This window comes from Micropterus salmoides, unplaced genomic scaffold (assembly GCF_014851395.1).
Source record: "Micropterus salmoides isolate LMB-PRFRI ecotype aquatic unplaced genomic scaffold, ASM1485139v1 Ms_hic_scaffold_3, whole genome shotgun sequence".
NCBI lineage: Eukaryota > Metazoa > Chordata > Actinopteri > Centrarchiformes > Centrarchidae > Micropterus > Micropterus salmoides.
The window spans coordinates 20,236,824-20,264,436 of record NW_024042261.1 but is presented as its reverse complement, the minus strand read 5'-3'; the positions used below and the strand labels follow the sequence as shown (position 1 = coordinate 20,264,436).

General features: G+C 40.0%; 1 protein-coding gene across 1 annotated transcript; it reads left to right on the top strand.

The window, feature by feature from the left end:
• The first annotated feature begins 1,620 nt into the window (after positions 1 to 1,620).
• cwf19l2 (CWF19 like cell cycle control factor 2) lies at positions 1,621 to 27,265 on the top strand. Its single transcript, XM_038693157.1, has 19 exons — positions 1,621 to 1,775; positions 3,626 to 3,736; positions 3,976 to 4,095; positions 5,204 to 5,320; positions 7,217 to 7,336; positions 8,169 to 8,262; positions 10,660 to 10,775; positions 13,255 to 13,846; positions 14,083 to 14,326; positions 15,998 to 16,106; positions 17,770 to 17,871; positions 20,489 to 20,617; positions 22,146 to 22,283; positions 25,308 to 25,520; positions 25,722 to 25,838; positions 26,016 to 26,171; positions 26,265 to 26,345; positions 26,510 to 26,611; positions 26,959 to 27,265. Exons 1-19 carry the CDS (start codon positions 1,683 to 1,685, stop codon positions 27,097 to 27,099), a joined length of 2,895 nt encoding a protein of 964 aa, XP_038549085.1. The 5' UTR covers positions 1,621 to 1,682; the 3' UTR covers positions 27,100 to 27,265.
• The last annotated feature ends 348 nt before the right edge of the window (positions 27,266 to 27,613 follow it).

The following is a 27,613-nucleotide window of genomic DNA, read 5'->3' as shown; positions in this document are numbered from 1 at the left end:
ACAGTGGTTTATTGATTAAGGTGAAGGCGTGTATGTGTGTTCCTTTGATGTTTCAGGCACAATATTGTGTGTGTGAATGTGTATTGGAGTGTTATTGTGCATGTATAGTTGTTGAGTCTGTTGCTTGACATTTTGTGTGATAATTAAAAATTTAAAGGTGTGCTGCCCCCAGGTATAAGTCTGTTGATTTGACAGGATACAAGACATTTAAAATTCAGCTCACAGGAGTCAAGAGACATTTATACTGAAATAACAGCAACATATCCTTCCCTGATGGGTTAGTGATATGTGTGATTGTACATTGTTGAAAAGGGAAACCTTCCAGGGAGGAATGTAATAGCATGAATTAAGAGTGGATTAACTTTAGTGTGCTTTTGGTCTGGAGCTGTTCCTACTAAGGGAAATATTAATGCTACAGCATGCAATGATATTCCAGACAATAGGATAGCTTTCAATTTTGTGGCCACAAAACAAACTTGGCAGACACAAAGCTCTGACCTCAACCCCATCCAACACCTTTGGTATGAACTTAAACGACGAGAGTGGAGGATGTTACAGCAACATATTACTTCCAATGGTTTTGGAAAGCAATGTCCTACAATCTTGTAATTTTAGAATTACTGCTACCACTATACAATTTCTGTCTCTGTGTACACGGCATCTATTGCATGTCTGTTCATCCTTTAAGATCCTCTGTTGCACTTCCTGGGGTCTCTCCCTTTTTTCCCATTAAAGAGTTTTTTGTGGGTCTAATTTAGGATAAAGGGTATCTTGTTCCATAAAGGCTGTAATGCCCTCTGAGGAAAATGTGTGAATTCGGACCATATAAATGAAAATGACTTGCACACATAGGTATAATGTTTCCATAGAAGTAGAGGCCATATATATATATATATACTATGTCCTAATATTTCAACTTGTATGTTTACAGAAAGGCTGAGCAAACACACATTGAGCTAAAACCTAACTGACAGTCCTGTTTGCAGCAGGTTTACACATAACAAGATGCAAATTTGTATTAATGGGCAGATAACATTCCACCCTCGTTGTAAACGGACAGTGACTCTCTTGTACCTGTTCACACATGTTTGAAGTTTTAAGCTAGTTAATATGTGCGTGGAGGCTGTTATGGTGTTCAGTAGATGTGAAATTGAATGGACTTGATAGTTATATGTATTGACAAGCATTAGTGGTAGGTATTTACAAGTAGGTACTCTGTCGCCGATGCTGTCACATCACAAGGGTTTAACCACGATGTTGGGATTTATATGCATCCGTTGATTTATTGTTTTTTTTTCTCTCTCTCAACATTTATAGAAAATAAAATAGGAAGTAAAATAAAGTCTTATAAAAATCCGAGAGGGGATTAATTAAAACACAGTTCGAGATCAAGTAGTTTTTATGTAATTTTAATATTAATACGTCTCATGGATTTTAAAGGGAAAGTTCGTTTTAAATACGTAAAGAACAGGAAGTATACATCAGTGTAAATAATGTTCTGCCAACAGAGTTCAGTTGTTTATCTGCCTTTTTGTCTTGCAAAGAAATTCAAAAAAGCAATGTTACTATATTTGGAAAGTTGAGATAATAATTTGCTTAGATACACTCTGCCATAAGTCAACAGTTGAAGTAAACGGCAGCGCTTTACGACGTTTAACAAAAACATTATTGACGACAGTGTCATGGCGGCGCACGGAGTCAGTTTTGAGAGTACGAGCAGCATCGAAGAAAGAAAGGAGAGCAAACGTCAGGCAAGACAAGAGGCGATAGAAAAGGTAGAAACTCTACGCTTAGTCATAAAAAAACATGTGATTAATCTAAGGTTAGCCTCATTGGTGTCAGTTAAGGCTTAAATCACGCCTGTTTGGTCCGAATGAAGCTAACAAGCTAAGAAGGCTAACGTTAGCAGCTAACGTCTCGTTGACGTGAGGATCGGATGAGCTTTGCGGCTCAAAGGTGTCCTTTTTGCAGAAGTGGCCTTATTCGTGATGTAAATTGGTATATTTGCGTCTCTTTTCATCCCTCCCTTTCTCTCTCTTGGAAAGCTAACAGTAACTTACCTGTGTGTCTTTACATTAACCTGCCAATGCTTGTGTCTGGACAAACACTGCTGGAGCAGATAGGGAAGCTGTGGCTGTTTTTATAGGGGTTTATGTCATGGCAGACGATGACAGCTTCGTTTTTGTAATCGCAAATGTACACAGTTTTTTTTGCCGTGCAGCTGTGTTTGCCAGATACACAGAGCAGACGAAACGCTGCTTCCTGTAGGTGAGCACTAAAGGTTGTAAACACATTATCTGCCCGGCTCACCTGTGCTTGAACTGGCCAAAGCAAAGCGTGTGTGTATCTGGCTTATTATGCTGAGTTTGAAGAGGAATCGACGCATAATTACTAATAATAACTCCTCAGTGTCACTGTCTTTGTATCCAAAAGATATAACTGTGCAGATTAAAACCGTTGCTCAAACATAGGTTCGCTGGGGAAATGGCCCCACCACTTTTTTGAAACTGCTGATTCTGTCCCCAGCACTTCATGAAAGCTTTTGTTAAAAATGGTCTGAAAACAGCTTGCAACAACAAATGTTAAGTAACAAATGATGTTAAATATAGAAGAAACAAATGTGCATTGTCCAAAAAAAGTAACTTAAGGTAAAAACAATTATATTCCATTATATGTTTTTATATTTTGAATTGTCACCTGCCACCTGAATTTTGTGTTTCCCTTTCTATAATAAAGACGTTGAAGAAATACAGTTCCACCATAAATTGGTGCTGGAAATTTCTCCAGAATACAGGAAATTTGGTGTTTAATGCTCAAAAATTTCTGGAGGACAACCCCCACACAACCTCCACTATATTTTAGCATTTAATATTTATTCAAAACACTGTTAAAAGATCCTCTCGCCTTGTTCTCATGAACCCAATATTTTATATGTCTTGTGAGCATAGTGTAGGCCAGGGGTTGGCAAATAAGTCTGGCATCGTGCCAAATTTATTTAAAGTCAGTATATGGCTGGCCAGAAAATAATCAATTTATCATTTATAATCTGTCAATTAATGTGTTCCTGTTTAGCTCAGTCAGTAGTGCACAGGACTCCTGTTTGAGGGACTCCTTTTATTTTGTTGGCACAGTCACTTAAAAGGAAGTGATTATGTCAGTAACATTTGCTGTAATGCTTGAGAATCAAACACTATCATTGTGTTTTTTTGACTCTATCAAAGTAATCTGGCCACGGGCCAGATATTATTGCTGGCACCTGGTGTAGGGTATCCTCACACCCCTAATCTGAGCCCTTATGGTCCTATCACTTCTCAACACAAATTGCAGCCATTGTGCTCAAATATTTGAAAATCATATCTCTTATCAGCAGTGTCATGGCAATGTGAAGACAGTGCTGTTCCTTTTTGTAATGAGAAAAATGTCTGTATTCCTTTTTCATCAATATGAAGATCTTTTCATCATTTTATATCAGCGTTTCTGTTTCAGCCTTCATAATCACTCAGCTCTACACTTTATTGGATTGGCTTTAGATAGACATGTATGAAAATGCAAATGCTGGTTTACCCTTATCTTGATCTGTTTTTCTTATTTTCATTTTGACCCTTATATTCATCGTGTCGTTCAGGCCAAGCAGCAGCATGAGAGGGAAGAGAGGAGGAAAGCGCTGAAGAGGCAGAGAGGGGAGGACACTTGGATGCTCCCAGAGATCAACCAGAGGCTGCAGGAGCTCGGGGATGTGAGAAACAATGTTTCTTCACTTACAGTTTTCCATATAATCAAAAAGTATACAGTGCATTTAGAAACACACCCCTAGGTGACTGGACACACATGAACAAAAAAACTGGAGACAAATTATTATTTCTGCATACCCTGTGTGATTGAGGACTGCCTTTAATAATACATTGCATCTTAATAACAAACAACAGTGCAATCAATGAAGACTAAAATAATTAATGGAATCTGAAACCCCTACAGGAGGGCACTGTGAAGAGTAAGAAGAAGAAAGAGAAGAAATCCAAAAAGAAGAAGGAGAAGAAGAAGGCCAAGAAGGAGAAAAAGCCAGCAGAAGGAGATGGATGTAGTGACAGCTCAGAGGTAAGTTATTAAGTCACTTTTCCACTGCATGTGTCCTTTCAACAAGTTCTCAAGGTAACACCTGAATAGTACCAGTGGATCCTGCAATACTGGTCGTAACTGAAAGAATTCAAAAGTAACTTCAATTCTGCTATACTACATGGTGAATGTTTTGTAGTCTACCATTCCCGGTGTGAGCTGTAAAATTAATTCCATACAATATAAAACAAAATTCTTATTATACAGGGGTGCCAGTTTTTAAAGATGTGGTATTATGGTTTTTGCCTTTTTCCCCTCTCCTTTATTGAGTTATATCTCTTTTTTGTGTATTTAATAGGTTTGCAAAGTGAAAAAGTCCACCGCAAAGGGAGCTCCCATCTCCCATAGAAAGCTCTGCTCTGAACTGCCTGAAAACAGCTCGTTTGTAGTCCAGCCGTTTCCCTTTCATCCCTGTGATGTCACAGGAATGAAAGCCAAATGCGTGTCATATAACGTTCGCCAAGCGGTTAGTCCGACACGCCCTCAAAAACACTGGTGGAAAAACACTGAGCTGCAGCACACACCTCTCCTCTCCCTTCCAAACACTAGCTACCCTCCAAACAGTCCATAGACAAAAAGTTGTTACTGTGATGTAGAGACAGAGCTCAGTTAAAACTTTATGGATGAAAGATACTTTTGTTACAGATTAATAACTCACCACTCTGAAACTCTTGCTCCAGTCCATGTTGCCAAGCTGTAAAGGGATACAGCTGAACTGAAGCCATGTTTACCAGCTTCTCACTGACCCGCCCTTCTCTGCTTGTGATTGGCTAGTAGTCCTTAACTACGAACTGAGCATTCACTCTATAGCTAAAAAGAAGCGTTCAACACATAGGGTGAAAAGAGGAGCCGCAGCAATGTGCAATATGACAACAATGTGGTGTTTTTTGAAAATTGAACCATGTAAACCTGGTACCTGGCACAACCCCTAAAGAAGATTTTGAACCTAAAAATGAGCATAATACCACCTCTTTAAAATGTCCTTCATTTATCCATATTCCATCCTTTTGTTTTGATATGATAATCTGTCCCACCGTTTTCCTTCTCCATCATTTTTATTCTCCTTCCTCTCTCTCCATCTATGTGTCAGGACTCAGACGAGGAGTGGGTTGAGGCTCATCCTCAGACACAAGCTGCTAAAGCCTGGCAGGTTCCTGATGAGTCCAAGCCTTCAGAGAGCAACCTCAACCCAGCCCAGAACATCCAGGTAACTTTTTTTTTACCCACAGACACTGAATAACGATGTGAAATAATGTTGTGCCACTCAAAAATTTACATTTAAAACCCTCATCTCTCTTTATGTTTTGTTTTATTTCCATTGAAGATGTTTCTTTTAATTCACTGACTCATCTGCAGATACAGTGATTGCCAGCTTTACTGTAAAGTTTTTAAAATTTTTTCACCATAGATATGAATAAAGATTAGGGGTGTAACAAATCCACGGTTCGGTTCAGACCTCAATGTTTGAGCCACGGTTCGGTTCATACCTTGGTTTTTCCCCCCTTGTTTTTTTTTAAGGGGAGGTGGCATTATTATTATTATTATTATTATTATATTATATTCTTCTGTAGTTTACAGAAGCCCGTGATTTAAAGATTTATTTACAGTACAATATTAAACAAATCCATCCATCCATCGTCAACCGCTTATCCTGCATACAGGGTCATACAAGGATTATACAAATACACAGGGAATTATAACATTAGCATAAAGACTGAAATTTTAATCTCTTGCTCAATTTGTTTCCACAAGCTAAGAGTTAAAGTGATCTGGGAAAGTTTAATAAGCGATTCAAACATACAGCCTAAGTAGTGCAATATATTTTTCATGTCAATAGTACTATTGACAAAAAATATTAATATTAACCTCCATTAATTCTACATAAACATTTTAAAACTTAAACTCCGAACTTGATATGCATGTTTCCACACCAGTGGAAGCTGGATATTAAAGGCTGGCAGTAACAGTCCCATTGCATGTTGGCGTAGTAAGCAGGCACAAATAGAAAACCAAAGACAATAACAACCAGCATTATTGGTGCATCTGTTTATTGAGGATGTCCACAAGTGTTGCATATAAAATGAATTAAAACCGAATAAAATACCACAATATAATAAAATAAGATTAAATAAAAGCGTCAGCTAAATGAGTAAATGTAAAACACAGAACAATAAAAAATGTGGGTAAGGATCTTAATTGAAACAAAACTTTGGACTAAGATTAATAAAATGCTTATTTTTAAAGATTATATGATTATTTAGATTAACAGTGTTAAACAGCTGAGATAAATAAGTTTTATTTAAAAAAATAATTGTCCAATAATAAGTAAGTTGAACTTTTGCTGCATTACTTTACAGTTGTTATCGTCTTCTTCTTCAAATTCTGCCTTCTATTCTGATGAATTTTGACCTACACCGAGACCCGCGCCCACACCAAGCCCCTCACTCATGCCACTCCCCCTGAGCTACAGCAATGCAGCTGGACCCTTCTCCATACAGGGAGAGAGACACAGAAAAAGGCGGAGCAAGCTGGCATGTTTGCCGTGAGACACCAGAGGTGCAGGCTAGGTGTGTGTGAGTGTGGGGAGAAGAGAAGAGGAGCAGATTCAAGTAGTAAATAAACACTAAAATACGGTGGAAAATTACCGAGAATAACCTACTGTCAATACCAATACGATATAGGCCTACACCGCTGCCGCCGCAGCTGCAGTAGCACTGTCTAATGAGAGCTCAACAGTCCGGAGAGCAGGTGTGTCGCGGTTCTGTCTCTCGGATCTGTGACACGAGACCATGGACTTTTGTGTCGTAAATTCAGAACCGTTTGCCCTAATAAAGATGCCAAATAGAGCAAACGTGTTTTAGAGGGAACATCGAGAGGTATAAAGAAGTTCTGTGTGTGCATTGTTTGCTTCTTCTGCTTTAGAACCAAAAAGTTACTCACTCATTGCAGCATCCTCCATTACTGAGAAGAAGTGTTTGTTTTTCTTTTTGCGTATGTGTGCCGTGTGTCCCTGACAGCATAGTTGCTATGTGTTAATTATCATCGGCCTTCTCTCAATCTATACATCTTTCCTTTTCTTTGTTTCTTTATCTCTGTTTCCAAGAGAGACGAATGGATGACCTTTGACTTCTTGGCAATGAGTACCACGTCCACAGCCGAGAGGAGGGCTGAGAAAGAGCGACTGAAAGAGGAGGAGAGGGCAAAGGCTCAGGCCATTGAACAGGTGCGTTTGTTGTTTTTTTTCCCCCCTTTTCTCTTCAGTTTGTAATGACCAATTGCCCTGTACAGTGGATTTTGATCCTGTTGGACAGGAGACGTGAAGACAGCTGTGTGGTTCCTTATATGCATACGTTGTCCTCATTTGGCATGAAACATTAATGATCATTATCACGATATAATTTTCCTCAATAACAATGTAACACATGTTCAATAAAGGTTCAATAAATGTTTGATTTAAATAGTTTGAGTTACGAACGGATCAGCACTATAATAAGATATTTGTTTTGTTGAGGAAAAGGGACTAAAAAAAAGATGCCATGCATATTTGTTGAAAAAAGGTTTTAACATAATTGTTTTACCTCAGATTTGTTAAGTGATCCATTTTTTGGCATCAAGTGTTTGTCACGTTATGAACATAAAGAAAAGTTTAAAACCACAATGATCTGACAGTTATCATGATAATTATTGATATTGAATAATAACTTCTTTTTTTTGCCATATTGCCCAGCCCTACTTCAAATGTATCTGTTATTTGAATCCTAATGCAAAATGACCTGTATGCCTGTGTGAGAGGGAGTTAAAGAGCCATCACGTTTGTGTGTGCATAGATTGCACACTATATAAAAACATTGACAGTCTCCTCATTTTGTGGTTACCAAGGTAACAGAGGTTGTCACCCCTCAGTCAGGAGTATACTGTGTGTGTGTGTGTGTGTGTGTGTGTGTGTGTGTGAGCACGCGCATGCAAGGTGTTTTGATCTGTATTTTTAGCATTTTTACCCCTGTTGTGCTGTTGTCAGTATACAGAAATGATTCAGGTGCTTGTGGTTCCCTCAGGCTGGTTTACACAAACTGGAGCTAAACCCGTACTGGAAAGACGGAGGAACTGGTCTGCCCCCAGAGGAGAAGGCTGGCACTGCACCAACAAAAGGTAACGGTGATCAGTAGACTGATTCTGTTGTTGGTCCATTTAAAATAGATTGTATAATCAAGGTAGAAGATTTGTGTTACTATTATTGATTGTTATTCTATCTACTGTAGATACATGTACTGTATGAATATGCAGAAGGCATACATGTCTTTGTGTGCTAATGTCTTTTTACTTTATTCAGGTGAGGCCTACGTAAAATCTGTCTTGGGGTTTGTAACAATGCACACTGCTGCCATGTTAAATACTGGTACAATAATCACTGAGCTTTAACATCTCATCTTTCCTACCTCTGAAATCTTTTTTTCCTTTTACATACCTCTCTATTTTCCTGTTTGTACCTCTCCTCCTCTCCTTGTGTATCTGTCAGCTATTTGTATGTGTTCAATGGATATATAAGAGTAATCTTTCTGCTGTCACTCCTCTGTTTCTGAGGCCCCATTGGAGGGTTCCTGATATTACAGACAGTCCACAGTGACCCTACATCCCCAAATTCATGTTTGTACACCAAACTGTACGCTTTAAAGAAGATTTGTGTGATTATGTCTCTCAGTCCTGCTCAAAATGAGATGCAGGGCTGTCTCAGTGGGAGCTTCTGTAAGTTTGGGAGGCACAGCTTCACTGGCTTCCAGTGGGAAGCGGAGTGGGATTTAGTTGGTGTGTTGAAAGTTCAGGAGAAGGGAGCATTGAATTTTTATATCAGAGAGAACTTTAATGCAATTGCGTATGTGGAAAAGTCAACGTGGGGGTTTGACAGAAGAACGAGAGGACAGATAGAGCAAGGGAAAGCTTCTGAGTCAGGGATTTAGGGAAAGAAAGCGCTAGAGAGAGACAGACAGACAGAGCAAGCTGTGTTAGGCTGACAAGCAAATGCAGGTGTGTGTGTGCATGTGTCTCTTATCTCTACACAGTAAGTACAGTTCCCAGTAGAGTTGGCATGGCCTCTGTTGTAAGCTTTATTCTAACAGCAAGGCAAAATATGCTGACGCAAACATCACACACACAAACGACAAACACACACATATTTCTGCTTACTTTTTACCTATAAACTTTGTGCCAAATGTTGTTTACTTCATCTTGCGTCATAATTGCGGGAGGTACAGACTGGTGTGTGTGTGTGTGTGTATTAGTGTTCATTTTGAACATTTGTTTGGGGAGAAAAAGGGCAAGGAAACACTTGCTGGTATATGATCAGGCGACATGGGGTCAGCTCCAGGGATGTTTTATTCAGCTTCATTGTTACATTGTTTCGCACTTGTGTTAAAAAATTGCCATTTTATCAATGCTGGTCAGTGTTAAGCTGTAACTTTTGTGGTTCTTTTTTTTTCCTTAAAGCAGAGACTACAGATGATTAACCATCGCCACATTCTCAAACACACTGAATCCGATACTCAGTGTTGACCTTGACCGGAGGTTATGGGCAGTACATTTGTCACATTTTATCTCTATGGGAAGTTGTATGTTGTTTTTGAAAGAGCATTTGTTCCCCATGAATTTAAGGACTCATTTTCACTTAATCTTTTCTCAGCCTTTTTCCTGGATCTGCCTTCCTCTGTTCCTCGGATTTCTTTTTTTTTTTTTTTAGCTTCTCACAATAAGCAAAATTAACCCATGTTATTTCCTAATACCTCCACTTTTTAATAAACATTTTTTGCAACATGCCATTCTGGTTGTGTGATGTATACTTTAGTTTTCTTTAGCATAGTAGATTTCAAGTAGCTTCATCATTTATGCCAGTGGTCGGCAATAGGCGGCTCATGGGCCAAAACTGGCCCACCAGTAATAATATCTGGCCTGTGGTCAGTTTACTTTGATAGCGGCAAAAAAAAAAAAATGACAGCAAAAGTTACTGACATAATCACTTCCTCTTAAGTGATTGTGCCTACAAAATAAAAAAATGCATGAAAAGCAGTACTTTGTCAAGTTTAATTGAGAGCTTTTACTATGAAAAGTTCTGAAGGAAATTTAAGAGTCTGTGGCTTAACACACTGGGAAATGAAAATAAGCTTCCATAGGTTGATGGGACCAAATGCCAGGAGGCACACATTAAAACGCACATGTTAAACAATCTCTTCATAATCAATTTGTTGAAAAGGGAGAAAAATAAAACCAGTAGTAAGTGGGGTTTGAACACACAACCCTTCGAAGGGGCGTCATGTCCACTACTGACTGAGCTAAACAGAAACACATTAAATGATGCATTATAAATGATAAATTGACAATGTTCTGGCCCATCATCTACTGACTTATTTGCCAACCCCTGGTTTATGCTCTCGATTTTTTATTTATTTCTAGAGTAAATGACAATGTTGTAGATATGACAGACTCACTGGAGGCCCAGAATTAATTAACTGGCAGTAGTAAGTGCGTCTTCTTACCCGTTTCTCTCCATTCTTGCAGGCCCCGTAGTGAATGATGGAGGTCTGAGCTGGCTGAGGAAGAACTACCAGAGGATGAAGGAGCAGGCAGAGAGGGAGCAGCGCAGCCTCAACGATGTGGTGGCTGAGAGATACGGAGTGAGAACTAATCGGCAAACATTTACACATTCGCACGCACAGTTTAGCAGCGACATGCGGTTACGTGAAAAAGGCCACCAAACAGCTGAGCATGTTGCATAATATTCAGTTTGTTGTAACTGGAGATTTGTACATAAACACATTGGTTCCTAGTTACTCTGACTTACCTGTCACGGTAAACACACACTGAAGTCAAGGTTTTGCACGCACTGCGGGTAGGGATGCAAAGATTACAGATTTTGTTGGTACGATTATAGTCTGAGGAATAATAATGGTTTCAGGATTATCATGATTATTATTCATTAATTACTTTCACATCTCTAGTAATGACTTAAGTTGATTTTTAATATTTAATGACATTAACAATTATATTTGTATAATATGTAAGTATTATTAATATAAGAGGAATATTAACTTAATTTATCCCCAAAGGGAAATTGTTATTAAGGAGGGGAATAAACTGAACTGTCATTATCAACTCTCATCCATACATACAAGTTTTAGAGAAAATGATCTCTCACGCCGTGTTATTAATAACTGAAATGCAGTTAATTGATAGTCCTGGAAGTGTATAAGTTCCTGATGTTACGTTAGTGTTTTTACACCTGGCAACATTTTCTCAACATAGACAAGAGGAGGCAACAAGATGTAGCATTAAAGGTTCAGTGACTGAAGGTCTTAAGAGAACTACGTTCTTCCATAAAGGCCCTTTCAGAAAAGAAGCGATTTGCACTGCGTGGAAGCTGGGTTCAACTACTTTGACAGCGGTGTTCGCGCACTCCTCATGCGGCGCGCGTTGCTCGACACAGCAACAAACCTCTGTTGGCACAAGCCATTGAAAATAATGAGCCTCATAGCGCAGCAGTGCTGTTTTTGCGGGGGGTCAGAAAGGTTACACCTGCTTTGTTTGTTTATGTTGCACTGAAAGCCTGACTCACCGCTACGGCATTGATTGTAAGAGACACGTTTTATATTTAATTCCCTACAAACTTGCCTCATTATTTAACTCTGTATTACCTTTAATCGGGCGTGCAAAGCTGGGTGGTGATCCCGCAGGTGCAGCATCAAGTTTGATGTAGGTATTCGCTCCTTTAGCATCAACCTTTTAATGGCAAGTTTTTGAACAGATGATCCGTCATCTTCCGTGACGCCCTGGTCAGTCTTGGTGTACCCAAAATTCTCTCTTCTGCTGTTTGTTTGGTGAAAATAAAGCCTCACTCACAGTTTGGTCTCTCTGCCATAGTTTAGCCAGTGTACAGTAGTAGCCTCCATATCTCTGATAAACACAACACTTTAAGCTGGTGCACCGCTCGTGTAACTTTTTGTGCAAGTTGCAACAGTTTCTTTCCCTGCAACAGAAACACTGAGTGTAGCGGAGCCTTTACGATTAATTAACTGTGACGTTTTAAAGTGCGGTTAATAGTAAAATCCGGTAATCGCTGCATCCCTAACTGCGGGTTCATACACACACATACTCGCTCTCTACTGTGGGAGGAATGTGTGTCTAGATACCTTGTTTTATTATTAATCTGTCTCTTTGCACACGGTGCTCACTGTCACTTGTTGTCACTTTCAGCAGTGTTAGCATTTGTGCCTCCAGTTGACAGCATAGAAACTGTCACTGTCAGAACATTGTGTATATGTGTGCGCGCGCTTTCTTTTTACTTTGTCAGAACTCAGCCAGCTACAGCAGTACACAAAGATTGTGTTTTTTCTAGTAAAGCAGAAACATCTTAGATACTGTCATTGTACATTATACAATATAATCTTTGTATATGTACGTGAGTTTTTAAGGAGTTTCTTTGGTATTTGTGTAGCTCTACCTCTGGTTTTTGTATGTATCCGTCGAGTTCCAGTACGACATATTGTTAATGCTGGCAGTTGTAGTGAGGATTACCCATGAATAGCTGAGTAGATAGTGACATAGTGAGGACCCATCTTAACAGATACAGACGATTGATTTGTGTTGAAGGGATGTTAGCATTTAGTTTTTTTGTCTATGTTATTTCCACATTTTATTTTCACAATAGTTAATTTGTTATTGCTAGTTTTAGTTTTGCTACATTTGAAGACACATCATTTGGTTTGGTGAATTGGCTTTCAGGCTATTAAGGTAGCCAACAAAGCCAAAACTATGTGTGTCACAGTAGGGAGCGGAACCCGGGTCTCTTGCACCAAAGGCACGTGTCTTATCCACTGCAACATCACCACCTCTGAAACTATATCGTAAGCCTCTTTAGAGACCTCAGGAGGCAAGTGACCAGACCCTTTTGATTAATAAGTCATAGTAACCTGCAGGAAATCTACCTTCACTCTACAGACTGCTGCTGATCAGTTATTTGTTTTTTATCCTATGTTTTATATTCCATGCAGACTTTGTTGGACATTTTTCATCTCCAGATGGATTCTTTGGATCTGAACTGTGAAACTTTAAAATACTTGAACACTTTCTTATGTCTTGTTTTTTCTCCTTTTATAGTCAATGGAAGAATTTCAGCAAAGACTTGCAGACGCTGAGGAAGCTGTGTACGGGCAGAGGAGAGGAGGAGAAGGAGACAGACAAGGAAGAGGCGGGTGGAGGAAAGGAGAGAACGAGGCCAGAGAGGGTTGGAGGAGAAAAGAGGAAGACAAGGTAGAGAGAGATCGGTGGAGAAGAAATGAAAGGGAAAGAGAATCGTCCCCGGACGGAGAAAGATACCATAGCGGAGAGGGGAGGGAGAGGGGAGGGTATCGAGGCAGAGGGGAAGAGAGAGGTCGAGACGGAGACAGGTTTAGAGAGAAGGATAGGAATGGAGATAGAGAGAGGGACAGAGTTAGTGAAAGAGACACTAACAATGATAGAGACCGAGAGAGAGATAGAGGAAGAGACAAGGGCAGAGATAGGGACAGAGAGAGACAGAGGGATAGTGATAGACAGAGAGAAAGAGATTGCCCCAGTGTTGCATCCTCCTCCTCCTCCTCATCATCATCATCATCATCAACAGGGCAAAATTGGAGTCACCGTTCTCCCTCTCTTGGGTCATTAAAAGGCCGCTTCCTCAAACCCTCAGAAGATGATGAATGTGGTGAAGGTGGGTCCATATCAAGGCCTTTTCTAATAGACGTCTGAGCTCTGGGATCTTATTTGGTCTAACTCATGTGGGTTTAACCTTGTGCTTTTTTTACTCTCTTAATTTCTGAAAAAGTATCTGCTCAAGTTCTATCACAAATCAGGAAACAAAAAGTATTTTTTTAAATGGTTGACATAATCTAACATGCCAAGAGTCATGGGAGCCTTAAAATACTTTATAATTTCTTTCCTGCGCAGCCCCGCAGCGTCCTCCTCCTCCTCCGCCACGTCCGTCCACGGGATTCCTGAAACCCAGCTCTGACGATGAAGACTCCGGTCCTCGTAATACCAACTTTCCAGCCTGGAAGAAGAACAGCAGTCCTGCCTGTGAATCTGACAGCTTGGAAAAACCACAGCAGGAGAAAGCGAGGGATCCTGTGAAAACTGCAGCTGCTCCTCAAGACGGTCTGCGTGGTGATAAAGTTGCCGCAACGACATCAAGGTTTCACGCCTTATTTTTAAAATTTTGTTGCCTTGAAAACATGGTTTGCTGCAAACTATCACACACACACACACAGCTGAAAATGCCCGTTGTATGTGTGTTTGGGTGGATATTATGAATGATTGAGTCCCATTAATGCCATTTCCCATTCCCGTTACTGTCCACTCACATGAAACAGGAAGTCACAATCATGACAGCACTACCTTTACATGTGCTAGTGACTTTTGAACCATTAATATCTGTATTTTGCTGTTGCATCTGTTTGAACAAGACAGCAGCTTAGACGGATAAAATCACTCCACAGTCTCATTCTGAAAAAGATTTGTTTTTCCATTTTCCTTAAAGTACAAATAAGGGATATTTAATCATGTGCTTTGGTCAGCCCGTGTAGTTATTGGGTTACAAGTTTGATTCAAAGTGGGGCCACACACACAACAAAAACTACTTGTGCTAATGGAGCTCACGTTACTGTAGTTAAATAACATTACCAGATACTTTGTCACAGTAAACCCTTCCATAAAACATGGCTGGCCCTTCGCATATGTATTTGATTAGTTTAAAGAGACCTGTTAGAAGAAACTGGTATCTGTTTTTGAAAATTAATCTTGATACTCCCAGAAAAAAACTCCCTATGCCTCTGAACTCTGAGTCTGTAATTCATAGGTAGTGTACTATGTCTTCCTTAATAGTTGTCTTTCTGTCCAAAGCACTATGTTTAGTAACAGACATTTAGACACACATAAGCTCTTAACTTCATAGTGCTGTTTTGTGTTATTGATGTCAACCATCAGTGAATGGATGAAGGTTTTTCCGTCATCACAGAGCATCAGTTATCAGCTCCCCCACACAGTATTTCAAATGTCTCTCTTATCTTATCAAGTCTCTCATCCTTCTCCTGTGTTTCATGTCGACCTCGTCCATTTTTACCTATGTGGTTATGCATATCCCTACGCTAAATCTGCAACACACATGAATAGTCTCCCTGATTTTATGGGAACACTAAACTGCAACAGCACTAAGTGGCATAGAAACTGTTCAAAATGGTTGCATCATGAGTGTAAATGTTTTCCTACTTTCATGGCAGTCCAACATGTAGCACCACTGTAGGCCAGATGTTGGAGAATCACTGATTTGTAAAGCCTTCTTAGTTGTTCTGTGTTTTGCCTCATTAGGCTAAGTTGTTTGGGTAAATCAGCACGTAGAACCCCCTGCAGCATGAAATGAGTCTGCAGTGTGGCAGCAGAATGAAATGAGCCTATGAGAAGTGTAATAGCCTAGAACGATGCTTCCCAGGCTGCAGTTCAGATCCTCCCAGGCGAGGCTGTAATGATCTCAAATACATCATAACAGATCAGAACAGAGCTCGGAAGAAAACATCTAAATGGTTAAATAAAAAAATAAAAAATAAGTTTCCCATTAGGACTATTATTAAGCTGGAATAATTAAGTCATTAAATCCTATTATTCAGAATGTGAGTTATGCGGGAAATCTGGAGGAAAAGAGATGGAGAAGCTCTGAACAAAAGGACACGTATGTTTGTGTATCTTGTTAAGGTTGTGAATTTGTTAAATCATAAATTGGTCACATACTGTGCTTGAAGTGAAGAAATCTTTCTTGAGTTTCTGCCTTTTTTGGTCTGCTCTTCAAACCCTCCTCTTCATGTTTACCTAGGAGTGAGAGTGAAAGTGAGGAAGAAGAAGAGGAGGGTCCACTGCTGTCAGAGGAGGAGATGAACAAACTGGGAGCCAAACTGGTGAAGGCAGAGATCATGGGCAACACGGTGAGTAGGTTATCATTATGTGGAAATTACCGTGTTGGGCTAAATAAATGACAACCCTAATTACAATACAACCCGCTATTTTCCAACACCTGTTTTAGGAAAAATAATTTTTTCAGAAACTATTTATTAGCCTAGTCGTGTTCTGAAAGCTTCTCTGAGATACGATTAGTCTAAGGGTAAGATAGTCCTTGTCTCTGAAGCCTTTCTCTCATAAAAGTGAAACATGAATTACTTCCATTAGAGCAGCAAATAGATCCCACATTTTCATCAGTCATATAGTCGCTCTCCGGTTCTTGCAAGTCACTGGCTGTTTTCACTCATCAAGAGTTTATTTTAATGTTACACAAACTCTTGTAGGTCAGACTGGGCTTATAGGACTTACTATGTCTAAAAGACACCTTATAAACTACTTTGCTAGTTCAGCAACATTCAGGCTACAAATATTCCATAATATATATACATATATTCCACTCTTGATTAAATGTAACTTATGGACCAGTATTGGCTGGCCCTCTTCAAACGTAATAACCTGTAAACAATATTGTCTGATATTTTGTCCGACACAATCTTGCCATATTTTATTTACAATTTTCTTTTATTTTAAGAGACTAATCATACATTTATCTCATATAAAACAAACATAAATTATTTATGCATAAATATAAGTACAACAATTAATATACCAAAGAATGAAAGAAATATTTCTCAATGTTAACAACTACAAAAAATAAATAATAACTACAAGGGTTCATTGAGCTTTTACTCACTGTGGGATGATTCAGGTTTGTTCTGTTTGACGGTGGACTGTCATTTCATTTGCTTCAGCTTTATGGGGAAGTAGCAGCTGATTTGCTTTTCCACAACACATTTGCTTTGACTCTTTTCTTTGTGTAGATTTAACAGCACACCAGGGGATCCATGAATTTATAGCGTTCATTGATCTGTTCACTTAACTCCCCTTCTGTCACGTGTCGATGCTAAGCATGCTATTGGGATCTCTTACAGAGAGTGTTAAATTCCTGTTTGTTACACACACACACACTTTTACATGCACTGCACACATTCACTCACACATATAATGCTAAGTGTTACCAACCTAACATCTACAATCTCCCTACACGACAAACCAATCAAACCGATATTCCCAAACCTCTTTGTGTGTGTGTGTGTGTGTGTGTGTGTGTGTGTGTGGATTGCATATAACAGTCATGCACTTGCCTTTTATGCCTTGTACATAAAGGTATTGATATCTGGCATGGCAGTATGGCTTAAGAGGTTCTTTCTTCTTTAGTGTTTCTGTTTTACAGTGTTCAGGCTCAAAGCCTTTTATCTGAATGCTATGTATTAAAATGCAGCCTATAATACATTCACATACTACTGTTTCTGTGCCTACATATACATTCATATGATATTTCTGTGATAATCCCATAACAACTGTTAATATTAGCCTTCCAATGCATCTGCCAGGCTGTACGTTTATAGGCTTTATATCGGTTTTGAAACAGGAAAAACAAATGTGGGGTAGAAGAAGGGGGTTCCCATCTTCATTCTTATATTTCACTTTGTAAATCGATTGTGTGTTACCAAAACTCTGTACACAGAAGTACTGTCTGATACTGCAGTTTTACCATTAAAGTTTTATTTAAAAATGTGTGTGTTTCAGGCCATGGTTGAGAAGCTGAAATCACAGCTGGACGCAGCACATAAAGCCAAAGACAGCTACGCTGCCCGAAAGAAGCTTCAAGAAACAGCTCAGTTAAAGCAGGTTTGTAAATACTATGTGTAACTCTTATGATTTATTGTCACAGTCATTGTCTAATTAATGTACGAGGGTAGACAAAATATTAGAAACACCTCCCAGTATAAAGAAATACAGTGAGGATGCGGCACCAGCCTCCAAAAATCACCATGAATTCAACATTTATCTTAAAGCTGCAGTTGGTAACAATTGAACGTACAGTGCAGAACCACGTCTATAATAGATAAAGGGACAAAATGAAGAGCAACCCACAGTTTCGTGCCCCAAAAAGTAAAAAATGATTGTCTTTTAAAAGAAGATGGAAGAAAAAAAATGGGACTTTTTTTTTCTCCATGGAAATTGTTTTTCCACTTCATTTCTACTCCTCTCCTCTTTTTATCTGTCTCTTTGCTTTCTAAACACTTGCTATTTTTCCTTGTACTGAGATCCACACAGTGCTATTTCCCCCAACACACACACACACACACACACAAACGCACTGCAGATGTATAATTGCACAAATTCCCAGATACAGACACACCACCCTAAATTAGATACATGTACACTCAGTCTTAAATCATGCCCAGATATAAACATATGCAAACACAGCGATAGATGGATACAGAGAGTCACACACAGCACTGAACCTGACACACATACACACACGGAAACTTCCTGTGTCAGATTTGTCTGCTAGCTGCTTCTTCCCTCCTCTTCCTATAGTCTAAATGCTAATCCAAACACTCAAAGGCTATATCTTTTCTAAACTTGACACACACACAGCATGTTATGGCAGCATCCATGTCTCTGGCTGTGCAGGCAAGAAGAGTGCCTCACACACTCGTCTTCAGCTGAAGATAAATTCTCCGCTGTTACGTCTAAATGCTTTTAAAAGAAATTTGTTTGTTTGAAGTCTCTTTCCTGTTCCCTGCTTGGCTTTCACGTCTTGCTGTCTGTATGGAAACGGCTCCTGTTTGGCGTTTCAGCAGACCCTAATGGGAAACAAATGTCTTTCAGTGTGCCGACGACACTCTCCTACCGTTGGGGGTCACTCGGAGTGTGCCCCCCTGTGTTTATGTGTGCGAGAAAAGGAGAAAGAGAGAGACTGAGAGGGAGACAGAGAGATTATTTGTGCCATCCTGTCTGCGTTTGTAGTACAGGCAATTAACAGAGAGCAATGACAGTGCCCTGACACTTCAGCGCTGCTTTATCTCCCCTCTTTGGCATCGCTAATGTCGTTTCTGGCTACACACACACACAAATATGCACGAAGAAATGGTGGCCTATTTCCGACATGGTCAGACTCCAGACAACTTTATAAACACGTGGAAAGCAGGGTATGATTATTTATATAACCTGTATATTATCATTTGCGAGTTAAGCCAGATTCAGCCCCACTAAAGCTGTCCTGTCCAAATGAAAAGACTCGGGTGAAATCCTCTGTAAGGTTTCGCAGAAAATGTCATAATTCTTAGGTTTTAGTGCACTTATCAGCTGAGAGGTACTTCAGCCCTCTTAGAGATGGAGTGCTGTTGATTTGCACTCATTCGGGATCCTTCCAACCTGTCTTGTTATGGAAGACTTTTGGCTTGTCTTTGCTATTCAGTGTTTTGACTCTTGTTGCCTGTCTGTTTCATATTTACTGTTTTCACTGCATGTGGAGCCTCTCAGTGAAAACAGTGTCGACTGGAGCAGTGGAAATACTCTTCTATCAGTTTCTTGTGACTCTCTCCCATGCTCTCTGCTACTCCCACCTTGTTCTTGTTTCTTGGCCTTGCTTCTCTACCAGTCAGGTGGAACTTTTACAGGCTGTCTAATCAGACACCGGCTGCTGTTACATAAGGGTATAGCTTCTCATAACAAGCAAACGTTTTGATCTTTGAAAAATACGGACCTGTTTCGGGCGCTAAATTGGCTCTGAAGCAGCAGCTTTATCAGAACATACTACTGCTGGAGTTTTTGAACTCCCCAAACTCAGTAACATTTAATCAAAGGTTCTCTAAGAAAAACATTTACAAGTGCTCTCTACAGCATTTCACAACACGTTGGTCTTCAACTTTTATTGAACTCGGTGATCATACACAGAAAATATAAGTATATTTTTAAAAAAGTAGTAATTGGAATGGATGTTTACCACAAAATATTAAATCCTAGGTACAGATTAAACCCAGCCCTATCAAACCTAATGACACTTATTTGGAATGAGCCAGATTAATTTATAAAAGATATTTTTATTCTGATGGAGCCCTGAAGGTAAAACTCAACTACTTCCTCTGTCCTCCTACTACCTGAAACACATCTGCTGCCTTGAATCCAAAACATTGCCAAATGCTTATTGTTAAATTTGACCTCCTTTCCTTTATTAATCAGTGATGCATGTGCCTCCAACATAACACTGAGGTTAGTTCAATTGGTAATACTGTATGTTACAAGACTAATTAAAACACACTTCTTCTTCGTGTGTTGCATGTCAGTTGCACTGCAAATTCTAATTTTGATTTAAACTTGTAGCTTTACGGCCCTCTGTGATGTAATGAATACATACAAATATTTAAACCTTTTAGGAGTACTGTCAGTCTTATGCATTGCTATACAAAGACACACAAAAGTGAAAATGATGTGTTTATTTGTAAAAAACAATTAGGTTGCAGGTCGATCCAGGGAAGACCAGGAGGTCCTGCTCTTCAGAACAGACCATTCAGGTCGGGCCTGGCCAGTCAACGCCCCCTCGGGACCTCAGGAGCCTCACGGAGGACGTCGGAAGAAGAAAGCGGTAAGAGAGAGAGGGATGCGGAGTGGGAACATAACAGCATGGAGGAAAGTTTTGTACAAAGTGGATTTAAAAAAAAAAAAGAAAAGAAAATGTAGCACTGCACATGGTAAAAACAGATCTTGAACTGCACTAGAAAGCCACCGCTTAAGGCAGCGGTTCCCAAATTGTTTTAGGCAACCCTTATACATTATACCCGTTTTTTTTTTTTGCTTATTTATTTATTTACTTATTTATTTGCTCAATTTCCTGCCCACAGCGCAGTCTGATTCTTTACACGTCGCAAATAATAGCCACTTTCTTCTAACACTTTCTTCCGTTGAGCAGCGGAGCTGTGTGTGGAAGAGAAGGCAGCCAATATGACTGAAGGTGCAATAAACATCAAAATATGATGATCCGTTTCTATGACCACAAGCAGCGCAGTGTCCGTGTTACACCAGTGAATATGCCCGAACACACTGCTACGAGGTTTCACTTAATGACACAAGAAGGTGACTGCTTAAACCAGTCGCTCTTACCCTTACCCACTCACTGCACTTAAACCCAGCATGTTTCTGTCTTCTCTTACTTTTCACTGCTACTCTGCATTACGATGTAACGTTATATATTTATTGCTTTAAAAAGTGGCAGTAAAACGTTTTCTCATACTGTGATGATTAAACTTTGCAATCAGTCCACAGTTCACCTGCGTGCCGAACTGTGCGGAGGGAGGTGGAGGTCTTTTCATGACAAAAAAAAAATGTTTCAAATCATCCTCTCCTCTGTTTTCTCCCAAATCGCACCCTGTTATGGCCTCATAAACAGATAACATGGACAAAAGATGATTTGTTAGTACAGCACGGGTGCCTCAGCCTGAGAGAGAGAGGGAGGGGAGAGAGAGGTAGAGGGAAAGAGGTGTTTGAGTAGCCATTTCCTGTGAGCTAACTATTAATAATAATGTTTTTTTAATTTTGAATTAAATTTACAAAGGAAAGTTTTCAATTCAAGTTTTTATTTCATGAAAAATTCCATAAAAAAAATTATTGTTGTATTTATTACATCACTACACTACCATTACATTTTTCCTGATGCGCACCCCCTAGAGGCAGCTCACAACAAGGGGTGCGCGCACCACACTTTGGGAATCGCTAGCTTAGGGCAAAGACGGAGAGGATCCTGCACACTGTCGCAGCAAGAAGACAGAGAGGTATTGAGAAAAGGGGGAGCAAATGAGCGATGCGTGTCCTGCTATTTGCTTCTTGTTAGAATGTGTAATGAGAGCAGGGACTCCACCCGACTCTTGAGTTGAAACGTGTGTGATGTAAACAAAGCTTTCCAGTCCATTCTGTTTACATTTATTATAAATTCATAAAGTGGCTTAGTCTCCTTTACCGTCTGTCTCACCCTCTGTTTCTCTCATGGTCCGTCTCTGGCTGTCCATTTCTGTCAGTCAGAGTTCGTCTTTCCAGGTTATCAGTCTGTCTTTTCCAGCTCACGCTCTCATAAAATTTTCTTCTTCTTCTTTCCCTCTCTTTTTCCCCTCTCTCTTCAGATTGAGACTCATGTTGACGGGGAGCGCGTGCGCTACTTCCAGGATGATGACAACGTGGGTCTGAAGGAGATGGTGAGGAGGGAGAAGATGAGCTCTGCTCAGGATCAGAATGCCCTCTACTCTCGCATGGCTGCCAAGGTAAGAAGACATTTGTTTAACTACAAACTTGCAACTGCTGGGCAGCGCTGAACATAACTTGGAAACGAGGCTGGCAATTTAGGATGTTGATAATTATTTCCATAATTATACTAGGAATTCAAATACCTTGTAGAGTTTTGTTTAAATTCAGTGTTACTCACCAAATATGAAGTGTGTGTATCCTTGAGGTAGAGAGCAAACATGATGAATGCATTTCCTTCCTCATGAAACATTTGCAAACCAATTGATTAGATTTGGATAGATTTTTCAGCTGAAGTTTGAAACCTGCATTGTTTGCAGCCATGCTCACTAGCAAGAGTCTTCTTCTCTGTGTTTGTTGGAGCGTCTCTTAGTGAATTACTGCCACATATGGATCAGTGGATTAGCGTGAAACCATTGGCTGGACTGTATTAATTTAGATTGTTTTATTGTTTAAGCCTCAAAGCTTTGAGCACACTGGAGAACCATTTCTCTGGGCCTGGTAGGGCATCTGGATTTTCATAGAGCCGAGGGGGCTGTTTTCCCCTTTGTTTCTCATTGCTTTGCTTTCTCTGACTAGTCAAGTTGGACGACACCTCAAGGGATGTGTAATTTGCTGTGGACACAGCAGTTTAGTTGGGTTAAAAATAGTCAATGAGTGCAGGACAGAACAGTTTGTACCTGAAGTTGGCAAACTCAAGTAAAGCAGATCGAGTTGGTGTGCACCTTTACCAGTTGTTGCAGTCGCTCATAACAAAGATGGATACATTTAAAAAAAACAATCAGTCACTCTGTTTTTTAGTTATTTTGTAGTCACATCGTAACTGTGAACTCATACATTTTTTTATTAGGTAGTAATTAAATGAAGTGGGAAATGCAATAGAGGGAAGTAGATTTTTGGCATGTTAGTTTAACTGTACTAGTATAAGAACTCTACAGTGGTTATCCATTTATTTAGAATAATATTTGAAGTGATTGTAATCTGTCTGCAACATATTGAATGTTTTGGATTGAACCCGCTGTTTCAGAGCCACTGCCATAGGCAACACTGCAGCCAAGGGATAGACATTTTTATCAGTTTCCTTAATTGATTCCAAAATTAAACACAAGTTCTAACAAGCTCTGTAAATGTGTAAGGTCACATGAAAGTGTGCATGATATTATTTTTGATTCTTGACTCATTTTTACTTGTACATGCATTTCTGTATACTTAACTGCTGTTTTATTAGCAAAGAGCAATGGAAAACATATCAGGCAGCAGGTTTTTCATTCTTACCCAACAGACATCAGCGGCAGCAGATTAGATCAGCTGTAACTGAAAACCTTTAAATGAACAACGTGTGGACGGATGCTCTGCAGACGCACAGATAATGCTGTCCCACCAACACATACTGAAGGTTGCTTTGTCTGATCAATCACATTTGCTAAATGGATTATCCATCCCTGCTGCAGTTAAATGAAGGCAGACATAGTGAGGTGGAATGGGGATCCTACAATGTTCCACTGCTGACTGTATGAGTGTTTATCTGAAGGATCGGCTAGATTAACTCTGTCATTCTTCCCTCAGGAAGAGGGAAAGGATAGATGTTTAGCATTTGTTCTGTCAGATTGGTGCATTTGCTTCTGTGTCGCTATCCATTCCTCTCCTCTACTACTCTTACATCTACTCGTCTCCCTCTGTGAATCTCTCTCCTCCACTGTGTGCTTGAAATAGACATACAGCAGCAGATGGGTACTGGCAGGTTGTGGTGCGTGTGTCAGTCTATCAGCAGTTTTTCAGACTGCACTTTTCCATGAGTGGAGACGCATTTTGCTTCTTCTCTTTTCTTCTTGTTTGCTTCTTCCTCTCTCTGTAGCTATGAATATGACAACAAGTAGTGTGGAAAAATCCTACTGACACTCACACAATCACTTGAATTAACTCTTATATTCATTACACAAGCATGTGTATAAAAAAACACACGCACACGTTCTGCACCTACAACAAGTGACACTAAAAATACATCTACAGTTACCATGGCAGGGCTTCTATAAATACCAGTTTTATCCATTGGTCAGAGACAGAGTCTCTTATGTTAGCAGACCAGCATTGTCTGAAGACTAAATGTAGTGTGTTTTTAATAAAACATGAGCAGACTGCTAGACATATGTTAAACCCTTCCACTCTCCTGCTACATGCTGATTTTGTCATTTATTATTTAATTGCATCAAGAATGTGTCCATTTATCATTAGCGAAGACGTGCAAAGAAAAACAACATCAGCAGGTTAACAGCAATGATTTTTGATTTATTACTATTTAACTATATTACTATATTATTGCGTGTGCGTGTGTGTGTTTAAGAAAATAAAACTGCTTTTGGACAATGAAGCATGTGGTGCAGCACTCTTCAGTAAAGTCGTTTGCAGACACTCACTCCTACACACACACACACACACACACACACACACACACACACACACACACATTCCCTCCCACACTGCCACTAAACTGATCCAATTTTCACACACTCACTCCTACACAGCGAGTCATGCACACACACTTCAGCTGCCTCTCGCTCTCTCGCTATGAACACAGATTTCAACCTGTTGCCCCGTCGCCATGGCGACAAGACTCAGACGTAGAAAACGCCGGAGTCGATACTTGGCCTCCTGCTTCAAACTGTTAACACACAGAGACCAACTTGCATACAGGCCGGTTCAGGCACATCTCACACACACGCAGAATGTGGAATGTGGCGTGGAAACGGCACAGACGGTAATGTTGCGTCAGCACCTGCATATACCAATTGGTGAAGGTACCGGCCAGTTCCTAAGGACAGGCGATGTCTCTTCAATAGTTTTTAAAGGATTTCCATGGCCACATACACCGTAAAAATAATTTACTACTACTATTTATACTTTAGCATGTTCAAAAATGTGGCCAAGAATGATCACTGCGTTTCTCTCTTCTTCCTCTGTATCTCCGTGTCTTCCCCCACTTCTCTTCCTCAATCTTGTCCCCATCGTCTCCTTCCCCGCCACTTCTATTCCACTTGACTCCCCAGATGATGGGGAAGACAGACGGCGACAACTACACGCTGGATGACATGTTTGTCTCGAGTGCAGCGCAGCGGGAGGGCGAGGGGAGGGAGGAAGAGAGGATGAGGAGCAGAGCCATTGGTGACAGTAGGAGGCTGGCGGCCTCCATGGAGAAATGCCACTACTGCTTCAGCAGCCAAGAGCTCCAGAAGCACCTCATAGTGGCAATAGGCAGCAAGGTAAGGGATCATGAGTGTAAGCTGCCAAACTTTGAGGGGAAATCGCTAGTCGCTTGACGGATTGATCAACAATTTAAAAGTAATTTATCAAGCAAAAATGAAAATCATTTACTGGTTCATGCTCTGATTTGTTCTTTCTTTCTTTCTTTCCATCTTTCTTTGTGTCTTTGTGTCTTTCTTTCTTTGGGATCTTGTGTCCAGGTGTATCTGAGCCTGCCTGCGGGAGTGTCAATGACAGAGGGCCACTGTCTCATCTGTCCTCTCCAACATCACTGCTCTGCCACTGGATTGGATGAGGATGTCTGGTCAGAAATGCAGGTTAGCCAATCAGTGCTCCCAAGTCTTATCAATCCAGGCTACAGTGACAACTTCCATGACTGTGGTTGTCCAGCAGTGGTAGATATATATTTGGATCCAAATGCTGTTTTTATTTTCACTGTTTACTTCAAACCAGAATGATTCAGATCATAACTGTGCCTGCTCTGCTGTCCTCAGCTGTTCCGGCGTACTTTGGTGCGTATGTTTGAGTCCCAGGAGCTGGACTGTGTGTTCATGGAAACACACATGAACCCACGCAGAAGACAACACATGGTCCTAGAGTGTATCCCTCTACCCCGAGAACTGGGAGATATGGCACCCATATACTTTAAGGTCCGTAAGGATAGGTTTGCGTTTAATGCATAAAAGAAAATGTGTGAATGTCCTCACAAGTGTGGTAATACAGCATTTTCTTTGTGCCCTCAGAAAGCTATCATGGAGTGCGATGAGGAATGGGCCATGAATAAGAAGATTGTCGACCTCTCTTCAAAAGACATCCGCCAAGCTGTATGCACTTTTTTGTTTTTCTTAGCATTTCTTTGGTTTTTCCTTCTCTCTTGCCATATTTGTTTACTTCATACCCTTCTTTCTTTCATCTTTCCTCTCTCTCCTTTCTGTTTTTATTGTTATTTTCTCCTATCCTTGTTAATTGTTTGTTTAATGCCTCCCAGGTTCCTCGAGCTCTGCCCTACTTTGCTGTAGACTTTGGACTACAGGGAGGGTTTGCTCATGTCATTGAAAATGAACAGAAGTTCCCCCATTACTTCGGCAAGGTCAGTATGTGCATCAGGGCTGTTATATTTGGTACATCATTATGTGTTCCTCTATTTTTTATTTTTAGCTAGTAGATGGCACCAATTGTAGAGGAACCAGTTGTTCCACTGTTGCAGCACCGGCATAGTCACAATATTCAACTGGGTTGGTAAAGATCCATTAATGACATGTGAAAAATGGTGTACTTCCAAATGTTTGTAATTCTGTCTGCGCTGCTTCACATGAACACTGTAAGGGTTTGAGGTTGTTCTTTATTTGAGTCATGTTTTTTTTCTGCCATAAAAAATTTATTCCAGTTACTTTTACAGCAATATTTCAATATGATCGATCCCTCTGTCCCTTACAGGAAGTGGTTGGAGGCATGATGGACTTGGAGCCACGACGTTGGAGAAAGTTGATCAGAGAGAACTTTGACGATCAAAGGAAAAAAGTCCTGCAGTTTGCACAGTGGTGGAAACCGTACGACTGTACCAAGACTCAGGGCTAGCTAGTGAAGACACACATGTACAAACATGCTGTGTTTGTCAGTGCAGGAATCACGTTTGGTAAATATGGTGCAGATGTTGTGGCACCTACCAATTAAGAATTTGATGTAAAAAGTTATAATGTGTGAACATTTTATTTACATAAATAATAAAATTACTTTAATCATCCATTTGTTGTTATTTTTTACCTTACATACCAGACATTATTATTATAATTATTATTATTAGTATCACTACTACAGATATTATTCTTTAAAAGCCCTCAAGAATCTCATTCCTCCTTCATGCAGTAATACTACATAAAAAGACTCTAGGGACTCATTGTATTTACATATGGGTACAAAAGATTTTATTTATATTTTGAGATGTAAGAGCTTAATATTGCATTTATGTTGTGACTTAGTTGACATGTTATCTCACTTTATGCCACATATACAGCTAGGTTGGTGGGTAGTGGAACATTTATTTAGTAGCTTCTTGCAGCTCGGACATGAAAAAGAGATGAATCGGAGCTGT